General features: G+C 37.4%; 1 protein-coding gene across 4 annotated transcripts; it reads right to left on the minus strand.

The window, feature by feature from the left end:
• Positions 1–910: 910 nt before the first annotated feature.
• On the minus strand, positions 911–17,522 carry LOC112561805 (eukaryotic elongation factor 2 kinase-like). 4 transcript variants are annotated; one of them, XM_025234547.1, is made up of 13 exons: positions 17,171–17,522; positions 15,245–15,393; positions 11,072–11,661; positions 10,753–10,790; positions 10,360–10,528; positions 10,074–10,220; positions 9,493–9,753; positions 8,823–9,083; positions 7,959–8,078; positions 7,510–7,698; positions 7,113–7,237; positions 6,349–6,527; positions 911–6,098 (listed from the first exon to the last, which is right to left on the minus strand). In XM_025234547.1, exons 3-13 carry the CDS (start codon positions 11,492–11,494, stop codon positions 5,989–5,991), a joined length of 2,022 nt encoding a protein of 673 aa, XP_025090332.1. In that variant the 5' UTR covers positions 11,495–11,661; positions 15,245–15,393; positions 17,171–17,522; the 3' UTR covers positions 911–5,988. The 4 variants fall into 4 exon arrangements, with proteins under 4 accessions (XP_025090332.1, XP_025090340.1, XP_025090348.1 ...); XM_025234555.1 differs by having other exon boundaries at positions 17,165–17,522; XM_025234563.1 differs by lacking the exon at positions 15,245–15,393.

The raw sequence follows: 17,522 nt of genomic DNA on the forward strand, positions 1-17,522 counted from the left end.
TGGTGATAGGAATTAAATAATAAAATATACTTCAACTGCAAGAACTCCCATCCCTACTCGTGTGTAACGCTGTTAAAGTTCCTCCTTGGCGGCGCTTGGGATGGAAGGGAGGTTCTGACCCTGACTATGGCTTTGGGGAGCTTTGGGGAAAACTACTTGCATGAGCTGCGTAGCTTGTTTGGATGTACACAAAGCAAAGGTATGGTGGACAGACACGTGATCGAGGAGTGTAGACATCCAGAATAAATAAGTCATTTTAAGGAACGGTAGGGGGAACTGCTATCTTATCCGCTTGAATATACAGTATGTAAACTTATCATTCTTGCTTCCTCGCAAACGCACACAACTTCGTGAATCTGGTTGTTATAACTATTTCGTTTCCGAATAGGTGTTAGGTTGAGTTTTGTTTGATTTTCGGACTGGTGGGTGGGTTGGGATTGGTTGCTGCGCCCAACACTCAGTATCACCAATGTTGGCATGGCTCCCAGCGCGAGGTGACGGAAGTGACGTCACGCACAGGAAACCGTACCTTCAATCCTTTCTCTAAACAAAGGCAGGGAACTTCAAGATCCCAGTCCAAGCTGTCGGTACACTGCACTGCTTACCAACGCCTATACTCATCGCTGTACTAACCGTAGCCTAATCCTAGAGCCCAGCGGGACATCAGACAGGGATTTGTTGGCAAAGTATTGCAACAGTCACCTCCACTCCTTGTGTATCGTAGTCGCTTGCATTGGATAGGTGTGGTCAGCTAGGACCCCAGCTGGGTGTGTGTGTGCCACGCATGAAAATACTAAGCCACTGCAATGCTCGGAATTTGTAAAAACTGATGGAAACCACGAGACACCAGATTTTTCTGTCATCTATGAAAACATGCGCGCATCTCTGAAATGCATACAACACTAACACACATTTTTTTTTTATTTATTCAAGTTTTATTTTTAATTTACAACCAGGGAGACAAAATGCATTCCCAACAATCCAAAAACTGTGAAAATACCAAAGTAAGAAAGTATGTCATGCTTATGAAAAAAAAAAAACCCAAACCAAATCAGTCCAATTTTGATCTCCAAAGCAAACCAACTCTGATGGCTTTATCAGTAATTCATGCTAAAATATAAACAATCCAAAATCAGTACAAGTTACTTTTGAACAAAGAAAATCCTCGTCAATTTTTTGAAGAAAGAATTGACTTATCAGCAAGGATGGCAATGCAATTCTTGTGTATGCCTTCACTATAGCACTAATATATATTTCTAGAAATGTAAACCTGTGATTTAAATGTTGGATTTAAATACTATCACCTTTCTTTGCCACAAATGAAATGATCAGCTAAGTAAGTGATAAGCAATGATACACACTAACAAAGAAATAGATCATGACTAAATCATCTCAAGTCTTCACTTAGGAAACTTCACACCAGTCAGCAGCTGGAGTGCAAGTAGCATGGTAAAAAAACTGGCTCAGTAACCTGAAACCACAGCAACATCTCCAACACAACACCCTGTTTCACGCAATATGTTGTTTTCAACCGTTCCCTTTTTTTGTTGGGACTCATTACATTGAGTCCAGTTTGTAACAGTTCATGTATATTCAATTTGCATGACTAACCAGCCCCCAATCACAACAGAAGATTCCTAGAACAGAAAAAAACGTTGGCCAAAAAAAAAAGCAGTATTTTATCATTTGATGATGATTTTTTCTGGTGCTGGCAGACTACAAGACAATAAATATCAAGGAAAGCTTTTAATTATTGCTTAATTAATACAATGCTTGGGTAAAAATTATACTCAAGGGTATTAATGTTTAACACTATCGCACACTAAAAACCAAGGCAGTGTATATTGCAGAAATTAAATGTTAGTTAAACCAATCACTGCTAATCCCAGGGGATAAATTCAATCAAAATGGATGTTCAGATTATGACATTCTGTTCATCAAATTCTGGCATACATTTTTAAAAAGTTACCAAAGCCTTCAGGGAAAAAAATTAAAATTTTTTTTGTTAATGTAATTTTTTGGAAACTATATATTTCAATTTCAGAGTGACCTTTTTGAAGGGTAAAGACATTCCATTTAACATCACAAAATAGAACTTTCCAGCTCTGACATTTACAAAGATGGCTTTTCCCAAACAACAGTTCCCCCCCCCCCCTTCTGCTTGGAAAGCATGGCATCTAAATACTGCATACAAAATTCAAACCGCAAAGATTAAGGCATAAAATATATTACTATTTTACATATGTATATATCCACTACAGCACCTTTGTATTTTCTATGTTGCTAGAAGGAACTCTACTTCCTGTGCCAGACTTCCGTTGCAAAAATACATCAGTGCACATCATGACACTGGCACGTTATCTAGAGACGCACCAGACTGTTTCGTAAAGGTACCAATACATGGGTAAATGGAGCACGGACATACTTTTGTCTGCAAACAGTGAGATGGGGCTACTATCTGTTGCCAACAGCACTACCAACAGCCTCTAGTCTGTGCACATTTTGTCCAGAAACAGTGCAACTGGAAAAAAAAAAAAAAAAAAAGCACAGAAGCCTTCACAAGGACTGGAATGTAGAGCCGATTATGACTATGTGGATGATGACGACACATAAGCCCAACCAGTGATATGATTGATCACAAAACTCTCTCCAATCCCCAATAAAAAGAGAATAAAAGAAAACTTCTCAACACCCTACCCAAAATACCAATGACAAACACCAGCAAGCAAAAAGCTGGAAAACAATGAAATGTATGAATGGATTTTGTGCATGTTTTCTACAGCTACAACAGCTGCAGGCTGCACAAAAAAACACTCCCTGGTGACAGAAAAATCTAGCAGGCATATTCAGATAAGTGAGAGTGCTTTCTCATTTTTTTATTGTGCCAAGTACTACTGTACTTCCAATAGGTATTTTACACATCTGCAGAAAGTCTGATAAAAAAGAATAAAAATCCATTAACATTAATCTGTGCAGTTTGAAAAGTATGTGCACATTATGCAATTAAGAAAATATTGACATATATTCAAATGGTGTTTAAAACAAAACAAAGAAATCAATAAAATAGTAATATGACTAACAAAAAAGAAGGTAATCTACTTGTCTTCATAGACAATAACGACAAGACATAAAGAAGTTGGCACAACTTCTTATCAATAACTATATTCCATGGAAATTCAAAAACAGATTTTCGTAACCATGGCCAAACCCCTAAACACCAAGCTGCACTTTTTTCTAGAGAAAAAGAGCAACACAACTGATTATTTTTCAGGTGAAAATGTCTAGACATTTTCATGTATAGACCATTAAGCTGCCTTTAAAATGTGAGCGCAAAGCCGTCATCTTCTGTTTAGGTGCCAATGAAATGTTAAATGAAAGCATGGACATAATGGTTTCATGGAAATAGTTTATTTTATATTCTACCTTGACCTTGTTGGTACAAAGCAAACATGGGACAGAAACTTTCAGCTTAGCTTGCATAACTCAATAGCATTCAGGCTAAATGTCTCAATATACAAATGTAATACCCATGTTTTCACTCTGCTGTATTACTGCAAAAGATGGGTGAACATGCATCATACAGTAAAACAAAGCTGAAAGTGACAGAAAATTGAGACATAAAAGATCCCCTACTGAGGAACAGTATATAAATGCTTTGCATTTGACATGGTAACAGTAAAATTAATTCTTCAGTCAGTAAAAGAAATCTCTAAAGGAGATTTATTTTTTATGTGCATATTTATTTAATAGTTAGAGTTATATAGGATGCTGTTATGTTGTTCAGAGTTTACTGCTTTATGGGTTTAACCCATACAGTAAGAAGAAACAGAGTCCTAACAGGATGAACACTGGAAGGGTCCAGTGAGTAATGAGCAGCTGTAAAGGATGCTTCTGGTATCTGCAACGGTTTCCACATTCTACCCTGAAAAACTGTAATTCAGTAACACTGTCTGCTTTCTTTGCAATACTCTTTCCACTATTTATGCTATTTTTCTATGAAACCATTAATAGTTTATGAGGTTTTATTGCACGTACAAAACTTAAGTGCGGAAGCAAAAAAAAAAAAAAAAAACTGCATAAAATTCTCAGTAGTGTATGACATAATCATAAAAAATAAACCAATAGCCACAGCAAGACTTAGCTGACAGGAAGTGATTCTCAATCAGCTGTTATTTACAGCTATCAAAAATAAAAATGACCATTATCCTTCTAACATTTACATTTATGTCCCATTAATGCGTGTGCACCATGGATATATATAGTTCCAAGAAAACCCAAATTTGGCATTTGTGTTTCTGTCCATCTGTAATCTGACAACTATTTCTTAGGTAAAATTGACACCAAATTTGTACAGGATTAGTCATATTTATGTTAACATTTAAACGGAGAAAATGATCCATAAGTGTTAACATAATTTTGACTACCCCTTTATAATAGATAACTTCTAATATAAAAATGAATGTGAACACAGCCATGGAAAAATTACAAAAAATGTCAAATCAAAAAAGAAAAAGAAAAAAAAAGCAATATCCTAAATAATGTTTAACAAAATCACTGAAAGTATAGAGGATACTATTTGAAGTAAACACATTTTACTTTGGAAAAACATGCTAAAGATACCTAAGCTTTAAAATACTAGTAAAATTAATTTGTGCTCAATTGTGGATTTAAAGGCATCAGGTCTGTTTTATAGTATACTAATTACAAACCTGCTTTTCATGCAATGGTGAATGAGAGACACCCACATGTTTACTTATTCAAAACATACACACACCAGACTCCAGGAGAAGTGATCATAAGATGATAATGATGATTAATGTAACTATTCACACAACTTCAACCTTTTTATGGATCTGCCCTGATTTAAAATGGAAGAGCTGGGATTTGCTAGATATATAACAGAGTCTAAATGGTACGTTTTGCATTTAAAATTGAATGGTATTTCATGAATTTAAAAAAAAAAAACAAACAAAAAATGTCAGTTTCTACTGTTAATGGGAGTAAAAATGATGTGCATAGTCTTCAATATTTACTAAAGTCATTTTAGATCCACATATGGGTTACTTTTGACAGCTATACACAGAACAAAAATGTTCTTTACAGGCTTTTCAGTGATAACAAAAATGTTTCCGTAGCCTTATAGTAAGCAGACCATGCTTTGAAGCTGATGTGAACAGTCACAAGTGATCAAGAAAGATTTCAATAAACATGAAAACAGCTATTTTACTTTTGGATCAAAGGTATTTTGTTAAACCATTAACTCAGTACAATGTCAATAGTTTGACACTTGGAAAAATGGACAAGGAACAGTGAGTGATAAGCAAATATTAAAGTAAAAAATGTTGACACCTACCTCATTTTGGGGATGGTATTAAAATATATGTTTAAAAAATTTTTTAAAAATGTAATGCCACACTGTATAATTTCACTTGTGAAACACAAAATACAACACACAAGTCTTTAAAATTCAATTCAGCAAAATAGGATTTTTTTTTTCAAACTTTATACAAGATATTTTGAAATATACAAAAGTACCCCCTGCAATTACTTGACAAAGCCAAATCCTATTAATTAGACTGTAAAAAACAGGGAGATATGCCAAGAGTCTTTGCTTTTAGTAAGAAAATGTTACTTTCCTATGCACATGGCTTTCCCCCCTTTCTCCCTGGGAAATTTTCTTACAAGCCCTCTAATACTATCCCCCAAAAAATTTTCATTAACATTATCACTAATCAGTCATTAAGGATATTGTTCATTACTTTATAGCTTATAATAGTCAATTCTGCAATAGCACAGCTCTAGGATGCATTTTTAAAAAAAAGGGGGGGGGAAAGAGATTTAAATGAATCAGAAGATCAATTGTCTTCTTCACTTTTATCTTTAAATACACCAGAAGGTCAATTATGTCTTCTTCATGTGCTTTCTGCCAAACACAATGTTAGTTGCAATGGGAGCAGAATCATTTTCTTGTTGTCTGAAATAATTGGATCACTCATCTACTTCTGCCCATGCTTCCTCAGCTAACTGGAAGAATTTGTTTGCTAAGCGCCCTTTCATGGCTTCAGTAGCTGCTTCTGCAGCTTGTGTGTATAAGTCACCTGGAACAGAAACAAAAATATCAGAAACCCGATGCAATGATGAATATCACTACAGCCTCTAAATGACAGGGCAAAGCAGGTTATAGTTGCTGGACATCCCAGTTTTCCTCACAGTATTAAAAGTACATTCTGCCCTACCAGCGGTCAGTGGTTAAACAGTCAATAATATTACTGCTAATGCATCTCTTTGTAGCATTCCGTCTCCTTCTCCCCAAATTAGCTATGTCTTAACAGTGCATTTTGACTTTACCAGCAATTTGTGGATCTTTATCCAGCCCATAGCCTCCTTGCTGATACATTTCTGCCTGACGGGACAACAAGAGGTACTGGGGGTCTTCCATGGTGGAGTCATAATGGCCCCCCTCATCATGCTCATCTGTCTCCACAGCACGTTGGTACCAATGAACAGCATCTTCCCAAGACTGAGATCTGCACCAAAAGCAAAATTAGATTCAGTTGGCACAGGCAACAGATTTGGAAGAGTAGGATACTGTTTTTTTCCCCAGGATGCTGTTGATTTTTTTCTCATTGCTGCATAGCCTATGTTTGCAACTCCAGCTATTTGAAATGTACTAATAGTGAATTTAACCATGACAAGCACAAACACTAAGCTGACACGATGGCAGCAGTTATTACAAATGATGTGTAAAGAAGACTGATTGCTTTCACTTTTGCTTTGACAGGAAAGATCAATAAGCACCTTTTTCATATGCCTTTCCAATTAAACCTCATGTTATCTCACTAAGCAGTAATGTTGGAAATCTTAAATAAAGCACTAGCATACACAAGCTTCAGATGCATATGAAAATGCTAGTGACAATTGACCAATACAAAGGAAATAAACATAATCCTTAAAGACAACTTAAATAAACCTTTTTCACGAGACCACTGAAATTAGAAAACATCTCTTGTGGTTAATTATATAAAAGAAATGTTATAAAAAATGTTGATGCCTAACAATGCTCAAAATAAATGGCAGGTGACCAGAGCTATAGAACTTCAGAAGAATCTGACCTGCGAGTGCCAAGATTATGGCCAGAGTCAAAGGCTTTGGCCATGTAGATTATAGCACTACGGTCTCCAGCTTCTGCAGCCTGCAGCATGTAGTCCACACCCACGTCGATGTTCTCGTCACTTTGCTATGATGTGTACAAACACAAGCAAACCATTGTTTGGAAAACTGCATTCATTATACTGGGTACTTTCAGTGTAATTTTGAAATAAAATTCAATGAAAATTCCTTCATAAATAAATCATTTTCACAAAGACTACATGAAAGAAACAAAATGTTTACTAAGTAGGTTAGCCCTTGAAACTTACAAAATCTATGATGAGGTTTGCTGCACTTCATGCTACTATGCCTTCACAAAACCAAAAAGTCTAACAAAACTGAACCAAAACCAAGATGTACCTCAACAGTGCAGTTTATCAGAACATCCCTGGGTAGGCCAAGATAGAGGCGAGCCATTGTTGTGATAGCCTCAAGCACTCCGAGCTGTGCTGCATGTTCTTCGTGAAACAGCACTGCTTCCCAGTCCACCACATCCTCTTTCACAGAAAAGCGCCCAATCTCATGATACTTGGCCATCTCATGGTGAATCTGTGGCAATGACATCATACACAGTCACTGTGATTGATGTCAAGCTTTAAACAAGAACATGTTTCAAAGGTTTTAGTCACTCACATGCCTGCCAGCAAGCAAAAGCAGTTCTACGTCTGCATTTATTTTGGCAAGCTGTTACAGCATGAAAATGATCTGAATCTTTATATCTGATCAAATCTTACTTAATCATTTATTTACAATCAGCACTACAAAAATAAAAATGCATGCAAGCTGAATGAACCAGCACAAAGATATACCTGTCCCAGGACAGATTCGCCTATGCGAAGATTTGACAGCTTTCTCATGTCCAGTTCAAAGTTGACACATGATGGCCGAGATAATGCATGAGCCTCCTGAAACTTTTTCCGTTCCTCATCCTGTGAGATGATGAATTCTGAGTAAGTATGACTTTAAAATGATGTCCACCCTCCCACTCCCATGCCATCAATATGATCACAGCACACGGTGAAGTGAGAACCATATGTCAGAGTGAATGTAAGTCAAGTTTAATTAATCTAAACTAGATAAAAGGCTTTGGACTATGATGTCTATAACAATCTTCATAACCTATCCCAGCATATCATTGTTAGTTTCTTCAATAACCTGATGCAGTCAAGCCCTACAACCCAAAAAGTCCTGAAGCAAAATGTAATGCCAGTTAACTACAGGCAAGTTAGTTCTGCATTTACAGCTTAAATTTAATGTTAATGAGTCAAGATTTGCTTGTTTGTAACAGTACATTTTATAGATCACTATGATATTAAGCTGCTGCTGCTGCTGCTGCCTATGTTTCAATTTTGGGGGCTTCCCTTTACCCCTTAAAAAAAAAGTTCTTCCAATAAAAGCAACATTTGTATTTTTCTCATAAAACTATTAACTTTTTATAAAAAAAAAGCAGCAGCTAAGTTTTCGGGTCAAGTAACACAAAGAATGTATTTGTTATAACTATGATCATTTATTTCTTGTAAGACTTTATTCATCCCAGAGGGCAATTCAGTTTTGGTTCATCTGTGCTATTTAACCCATGGTGGTTGTTGGGGATTATGTGGGAAAAGGCTTGCTGCAGCAATGTTTGTTTTTCTCTCTCTCATTTATGAGCACAAACTCATGCTGACAATCACCTCTGTAGCAGAGTTTTCGCTTTCACTTGTGTAGCGACTCCTGGTGAACATGCCAGGACTTGGAGCATCTGAAGACATTGGCTCATCTTCACTTGTAGGACTCAAGAGAGAGCCATCATCATCGTCAAAACCTTCAACTGAAGACTGAGAGTTGGATGAGTGTTGTCGACCAAGCAGAGCTGTGAGATCGATCATCTCTTTATATGATGCACTGATACACATTTCCTCTTTGCCGCGTACCCTGGTTGTAGCATACTTTTTCTGGAATAATAAAACAGCAAGGTTGAAAACACTACAAGTAGAACAGCTGCCAAAAAGTAGAAAACACTAAATAAATAAGTAGAACTGTTGCAAAGAAGTGGGCACAAGACCTTAAAAGCTACAATCAAGCTCCCTGCATTTGCAGGATTGAAACAATGTTGCAAACTGCTTTTATCTCATTTTCAGAAAAAAGTATTTACCGGTCATTGTATTACATTCCTTGCAGTATAAACTTGTCATCCCAACCCCCCATACCAAACTTTCCTTAACAGAACCTGATTAAATATATGTGCATATGTTCATGAACTTCAGATGAAAGAAACATATGCATGTTTGACTACTGAATCAGAAAGAAGAGAGTTTTAACAAACATGAAACATCATTCACCTGCTTTGAAATATTCATTTACCTGCTTTGAAATATAGTCATTGTGGGTGGCCACGACTGTGGGAGCAAGGTCAAATGGTGTGAGGTGCAAACTTTTACAGATTGAATTGCACATGTGGGAATGGAAAAAGAGTGCCATGCCCTTGGGCCCCAGATTGCCATCCCCATAGCCTTCGCCATCCATGGTGTGAATCTGTGGATCTGTGTACAGGTCACCAACCCCTTGGACATCCACTACAATCAGTTTGTGTCCAGAACGTTCAAATGTGAAGTGGCTGAATGCCTTTGTCAGACAAAAAAATCATTTCTGATAGTGAAATGAAGCAACTTTTTAAATTAAAATAATTTTCAATTAAAATAAGGATTAAATTCTGCTAAGTTAGTATGACATGGATAAAGGCCTATGTTTTCACTAAGTCGATGATTTCAAATCACTCCTATGTTAATTTCTCACAGACATACTCTCTCACAACCTCACTTCCTTGTTATGCTCATGTGACTCCTTTCTGTAGGACTATATTCACTGGTAAAAACACAAGAAAAAATTATTTTTAGGCTAACACATGGGAGACGTCAAAATGGTGGTTTTAGGCATGCACCTACCTGTGGTGTAAGCCTGAGTTTGTCTTCCACAAAGCCAGAGTTTGAGTTGTACTTAATGTACTCCCCCTCAATGAAATGCTCAAGGTGGAACAGAGGTGAGCCAGGGCGATTCTTAAACTCCAACACATACATCTGAAATATGTCTACCTACAAGGACACACAAATGAAAGAGGTTATCCAAATACCTAGGAACACATTACTTGAAACACACATCATTAGTCTCAAGGAAAGCCACGTCACCATAATTCAAGTAGCAGTGAAAGGACCAAAACCATAAGTTGTCTACCTTTTTTGGTGGATTATGTCTGTTGTATTCTTCTCCCCACAGCTTGGCCTCCATCTGCAGTTTCACATCCTCAAAGTAAACATCTCGCTCCACGTTCTCCAAATAGTTCTTGGCCACATAATTCTGAGCATGCTTCCAATCAAGTGTGCAGAATGTTGACAACTTTTTCCTACAATATTAAAAACCACTGGTGTGTTGAATTTACTGAAGAGATTAAACAGAACTCAGTAATATAACTACATGTAGGTGAACACACTTTTTATAGTTTGATGGTAAATAAATTTTAAAAATGTTTAATTTTAAAACTATAAAAGGACTTCTACCTTTGTGCACCTTTTTTACCCTAACCCTGAAAAAGTGAATGTCTCAACACAAACATCTAAAACAACTTACAGCCGGAAACACTGCCTCATTGCTCCTCTGGTGAATGGCTGCAAAGAACAAAAAAATATAATGCAAAATGAGTTTTTAAAAGAGTTTTAAAACAGTAAGTCAAATTTATAATACATGAGATGTGGATTTTACCACAAAAAAGTGCTGTGTGCAAAAGCATTCCACTGTGTGCCTAATGGATTCTTAACAAATGCAATGGAAAATCCAGTTTCAAAACAATGCTTTTAAAATCCATCCAAATCAATAATCTGCTTTAAAAGCATATCATTTTTTTTTTATCGAGACCTAAGTAAAATTTATGAAGAATATATTTTCTCACTTTTGTTTCCATCTTGACCAGGACATCATCCTTTACCCATGTTTTCTTCAGGGCATTGTACCGATAGCGTGTGCAAACCTCACAATCATAATCATTAATGTGAAACTCGGCCCAGGGGTCCTTGGCCTTCCTAGCTTTGTGAAATGCCCGAAGCCACTGGATGCGGTGGCTGCTGGGCGACTGAGACTTTGAGACATTGAGAGGTTGCAAAGTACGGTTGACTGGTATAGCAACTCCATAGGCACGCTTAATGCGGCGTTCTCGAAGGGTCATAGCAGGTTTATGAACCTCGTCCTCATCGGCATCGCTGCCACTGGTACCAAAGCCTTCTGGTTCTGAATGTGATGCATCTTTCATGGGCTGATCAATGTCTGTGATTGGAAATAGGAGGATTCCTTCCTCCCCATCACTTAAATCTGACATCTTGAAAAAATACTTCCTCAGATCTTCTTAGAGGCAGTTTCCACTTAATCTCTCCAAGTCCCACCAAAAAATCAAAACCTTTGAAAGCGGCACTTTACTTGATGGACTAATTGCGATCATTGACAATGAGTTCCAGGTATCGCACAAGGCGCATTCTCTTTCCCATTCTGAAACAAAAAGGAAAAAAAGTTAAATTTCATCATTTTTCATTACAGTACATATATGTGAATGTTATGAGAAATTACAAGAGCGAATCCCATGACACAATGCTTTATTAGTATACTGAGACCACGTCTAAAGAAATCTCTGCTTAATCTGTTCAGTTCTTTATCTAGAACTAGGCCTCTCAGTTACTTTATTTTACACACATACTCTCTCTCTGACAGTGTGTATTTTCCCAAAACGAGGCCCAAAGTGCTTTACATACATGAATATGTACACACCCATGTAGCTATTGGTGGTTTGAGGAGGAAACTGTAAATAGATGTCGCATCCAAAGAGAGATCTGTCAATCTATGAACCCAGATTCACTGACACATGATTCTCACTGTCATGGTGACAGGCATTTTAATCACTGCCCTACCAATCTCCCCTCTCCAGTATTACCGACATGCTTTCAAAAATTTATTTTCACAGATGATTATAACATAAAAAGCAGTCACAAAAGGTGATGTGCCTTGCTCAGACAGAAACAGGCATGGGCTTAAGTTGCTAGAATTTATGCAAGCTTTCCCACTCACTGTCAAATGTACTCTTTTGCTAGCTGGCATTATCCGATAAAGAAAGCTTAACTAACTCCTCACTGGTTCAGATAGAAAGGGCAAGAACTTTTTTTTAGGTGGTGCAGGGTGTTAAAGAGTGTCCATAATGTGCTCCTCCTCTTTCACATACTTGCACTCTGGAAAATTACACCATCTCTGCCAAATGGCTGGAAATTATGGAAATATGGCCCCTCTATTGTTTTATATGCCAACAGCTCTAGAGTCAATTGGGACATCATCCACAAATAGGGAAAAATAATTCAATAAAACCAGCCAAGACAAAACCTTGATAGTGAGAAAAACAGTCATCATTTGCTGAATCCTGACTAATATTCAATTAAAATCTACACCATTAAGAACCCTAAATTTTCTTTAAGCCCCAAGGCAAGCTAATGTAAAACCACAATAGCTACCCAGCATCTAAAACATCCCCTTCTATATTTGGCCAATAATCAGAACTCATGAGCTGAAAGTATTGGAGTCTTTTCAAGACTGCCACGTGGACCAAAAAGAGGCACTCACAAGACACCAGATGTATTATACAAGCTGTTGTGCAAAAGACGAAACTAGGTCACTACAGTGTGCAGCAGTGAAAACTAAGCTGCTAAGCCTGATGTACTGCTAGAAGGTGCAGTACAGTCTACTCCTCAAAATGCAACCATATTTAAAATGCATATTTTGCTTCTCACTGGTGGCTATTATTGGCCTGAAGCTTTCATTAATCACATCTAGCTAATATTTACAAATGCTGATCACTTGCAAAAAAACAAAGATAAACCAACTTCCCCAAGGCCGTCGAGAGCCAGCACGGGCCCTGGGGCAGACAACCTGTCCGGGCACCTTGTAACAATAATCGTAAATTATTTTCCCAGTATATGTTCACAATTTGAATGTCAATAGCTACATTTCATTCAGTAATGTAAGATAGACTGCAAACATATTAGGACAAATGGACTAAGGCATACATCAATCGCTACTTGAACATAAAAAGTTGTTTACGTGTGAGTGGTTAGTAAATGAGGAAAAATGACGGTATAGGATCAAACTCGTAGTATACCATAGGAAAAAAAAAAAAATTCCCAGAGTGAGGAATGTTCTGTCAACTTTTCCTTAAAAGAAAAGAAGAAGGAAAAAAATCCACTAAGGGCCCCCTTCACAGCTGCGGGCCTGTGTACACCAGACCCCCCTTCCCCCCACCTCTCCTCAGGCCTGAACTTCCCTCTCCATTTCAGCAAAATCCTCTACTACTACAGTACTAGATCCTTCTTCTACTATACTTGAAAACATATTTGGAAAAAACCCTGATCTACAGACAGTAACTACAGATGATATGCTAAATTTCTGAGTACATGCTTATATTTAACTTTCTTAGTGAACTATATCTAATTCTTCTGTACAAACATCAATGTGTGCTCCCTTTCGAACAAATAAGACGAGCTCTCTGCGCTCAATCTAAATAATTAATGAAATGCAGGGATTTCTGTCACAGGCCAATAGATGACAATTTATAATGTTGTTTGCCTACAGGTGATGAACAGATAGTAGTATCAACTGACAAAGTACTAGGAGAATGATGAAAATGCAGTTCAGATACATTTAGTTGCAGTCTGCAATGCCAACGCATTTTTTTGTGTGTGGTAATATATATAAAGAAATATAAGGTATTGAAATTTCATTGACCATTTGACGGAGATCCAACTACCATGATAATGTATCTTTACTCCTAACTGTGTGTGTAAATGTCTGTATGAGTATGTATGCCTGCCCTAGTGAGCAAAAGAAAAATTTCTGTCTTGGGTCTCCTCGACAGACAATAAAGTCTGATTTGATTTGATCTGATTAGCTGATCTTATCCAGTTTATAAATAGCTTGCTGCACAGTGACATATGCACACTTTCCCCAGTCAATCTTATCCTGTACAGCTGGTCAATAATGTTTTTGTATATATAGAACTTTATCTTTACCTTTACGGTCATAAGGGAACATGCAATCAAAAGTACATTCTGACATGAATTTCACCTTACATTTTAATGAGTCACGAGTTCCCTAAACAAATAATCCTAACTGCATCATGGTTCAACAATTTATGTAGATAAACATAACCCAATTTGACAACCTAACTCATTATGTACAGTTGCTAGATCATGTTTCTAAAAATAAAACCCCATCAGTATCCCTTAACAGTATTAATTTAACAGATAATGATTTTCATTTTTTTTAAACTAAAGAATGTGCTGAATTAAGCCTTACAATGAAACATTTTCTTTTAAAGGAAGGAAATACTCAAAGTAGCTTCTAATCAATCTAATGCATGGGCAGCTGTTCAAGTCTCCAACTTCATATCTCTGCAGACTCAACAATTTTACTTCCTGCATGGGTTGTTTTAAACTTACATGAACAATATGGAGTGACATTTAAACTAAGCAAGTTATTTCTGCGTATGACTTATGCAGATACTAAGATAATATTTTTCTGCGGACTGTTATATGTAACAGTTGTAAGTAATGCCACTTTCGTTTAGGCATATACAGATATCACATACTATGTGACACTGTTACTAAAAACATGGCAGGTACTTTATCCTAACCATGTAAACCTAATTTAGTAGTTTGGGGGATAAATCAACTTTGGTGTCTGAAAAAGTATGTCCTCTGTGTTAAAAGTGAAAATGTAAGCAGTGACTTTTATCAACTTTTTCTTACACAAGTTGCACATGCATGACAGATGATCCAATGCAGGACTCGCGTAAACATTTCATTGTTTTATGCATATTTGTCTCAAACTATCCTCCTATTAGTCTCATCATAAATTGTCTTTGAAGCATTTACTGAAGCTTTGAAGCTGCTGAGCTAAGCAGGTTTAAATACATAATCAAATGTCACATTTGCTTTTTTTTTTTTTTTCAACAACCCTTTCCCGTCTGACCTACTTCCGTAAACATTAAAATCATTACACTTCCTCAACCTCGCACAAGAGATACAATTTTTACCTTCTTCCACGATGTTCTCTGTCCTGCAAAGGCATCTAGACTGCTGTGTTAACCACAACAGCAAGCTGTAGTCACGAGTGTCAAAACACAATCCGACACAGGCTCTCAATGCTTCCTCGCAGCCCTTACAACCCAAAATGAACACAACGCTGCACACAGCCGGAAGTTACGAAAAATAGAGAGACGCGCATGCGCATAGGAATAGTCTAGAAACCAGTACTAATACAAATCATTTTCTGAGCTACAATCATTGAAATCATATGTGAACTTTCGTTGATGCTTTGTACTCTACAACACAAAGATTTTGGATACCATTTGAGGTGTGTTTGTAAGTAAAATGACAAAGTTGTGTTATTTAGAGTTATGCGCAACATACGTGCAGCAGGCTAACATATTTTTTATTCCTCCCTTGGCTCGTAGCGGAGCCAATGTCGAGGTCAGACTAGCGAGTGTGATTATAAACAAGCTTAGCTTGCTAGGGCATAGTCCAAGGAAATTGTGCTGTATAATCAATTTTGTCACTAAGCTTATAAAAAGGTTTTATTTTTATTGTTATGGAAATTATCCCGTCACTTAGATGTCGTGTCTATAGTTAGTGGTGGGTCGATCGATCGTACGGCGCGTGTGAGAGAGAGAGAGCATGCGTGGTTGTTTCACCGTGTGTGAGAATGATTGTTTTCACCCTGTGTGTGTGTGAGAGAGAGAGCATGATAACGTTTTCAGAGGACGCATATGTACCGAGTACAGTTCCGGTTGCAGTACTTGATGCAGCATGCTGGTTTTATGAAATTATTAATGCATTTTACGATGACGCGTATATTAGTCCTCACTCTCACAATGTGTGTACTTTTAAAGCATTTTCAATCTGTGCAGCACGTCTATCATTTAATCAAGTACTTATCACAACGATTTGTACCGTTTCCGCGGAAAACGTGAGATCACAGTGGAATACAATTAACATAGTCACCATAATTTGCATGAGGGGAATGAAACGGGAACACTTCTGTTTCTGAGTACCTGATTAATTAATCAAACACTACCAGAATTTTGCCCCGGTAAGCCCCGGTAAGCTCACCTGCAAAAAGCTTCTAGTGAGACAATTTTCGGTTGACTGCTTCTGTATGATGTGATCACAATATGGCTGTAAAAAAACATGGACCCGTCTATATTTACCCTTCAGATGTCAAGTAAATATACCAGAGGCCCAGGCCAAATAAAGGATGCAAAAAGCGATCCGGGTCTGATTGTAGCGTCACCCTAGACAGTTTTTTTTTCTTCGCAAGTTTCCTTTAGATATGATGTCGGCTGGATGGGTTGTGTTCTGTATGACCTTGTGTAGACTGCTTCATCATACAATTTTTTTAAAACAATACACCTCTTTGCGTTCAGCTGAGTGTCTGCACAAGAGAGTTTGTGAAATGGATATAAGTCCTGTAAAGGTTCTGTCGTAGGATATATTGTATATGCATGTACAGGTTATTCGGACGATGCAAGTCTGTGTGTGTGTGTGCTCGTGTGTGCATCTAAGAAAAAGCGAAAGTTCAATTTGTAATCTGCTCGTGTATGCATGAATGTATGTGTCTATGCACATAATTTCTGGGCAGTTATCTCCTTTGTTTTTACTTATTTACCATACATTTGCTTATGTAAGATCCAAGATGTGTGTTTACTAGCATGTATGCTCTTCTAAAACCCCATTGAATTATGGGACGAACCTACTTTGACAGCACAAGTGTTGGCAAGCTTATGACTTCCGCATATTATCAAGTCATTTCAGAATTTCCGTTTTTCCAAATGTTGCTGAGAATTTGCAAGTCTCTAGATCTACTCACAGCCAGCTAGGGAAACAAGAAGAGACTCCAGAAAAAAGTGAAGAGAAATATAACAAGTTGAATCTGAAACTGGTTAAAAGATGCGTACATTTACCTGTCTTGGTTCACTCTACAACATGGTCAAGATAAAAGAACGTGTCCACTGGAGTTCTTTTCGCAAAACGGGGGAAAACGAGATCGATCCTAGGCTGGTCGGGCCACGCGGATGACAATTATTGTGACAGAAACGTTCGAGTTATAAGACCACGAGACCAATGTGGGGCGGATTACGTTTCAGATCGAGGCTGGAATTGACCCTGAGTACTTCAGGTCATATCCGGATCAGATTTCAGAGACAATTATGGTGTTAGTCACCATCTGAACTGGGAAAAATGTGCCATTATGACTGCTATAAATTGCAATGCACTTCCAATGAACTCGCCTAGCAATGGGAATTAATCTAGGCG

This window comes from Pomacea canaliculata, linkage group LG1, assembly GCF_003073045.1.
Source record: "Pomacea canaliculata isolate SZHN2017 linkage group LG1, ASM307304v1, whole genome shotgun sequence".
Taxonomy (NCBI): Eukaryota; Metazoa; Mollusca; class Gastropoda; order Architaenioglossa; family Ampullariidae; genus Pomacea; species Pomacea canaliculata.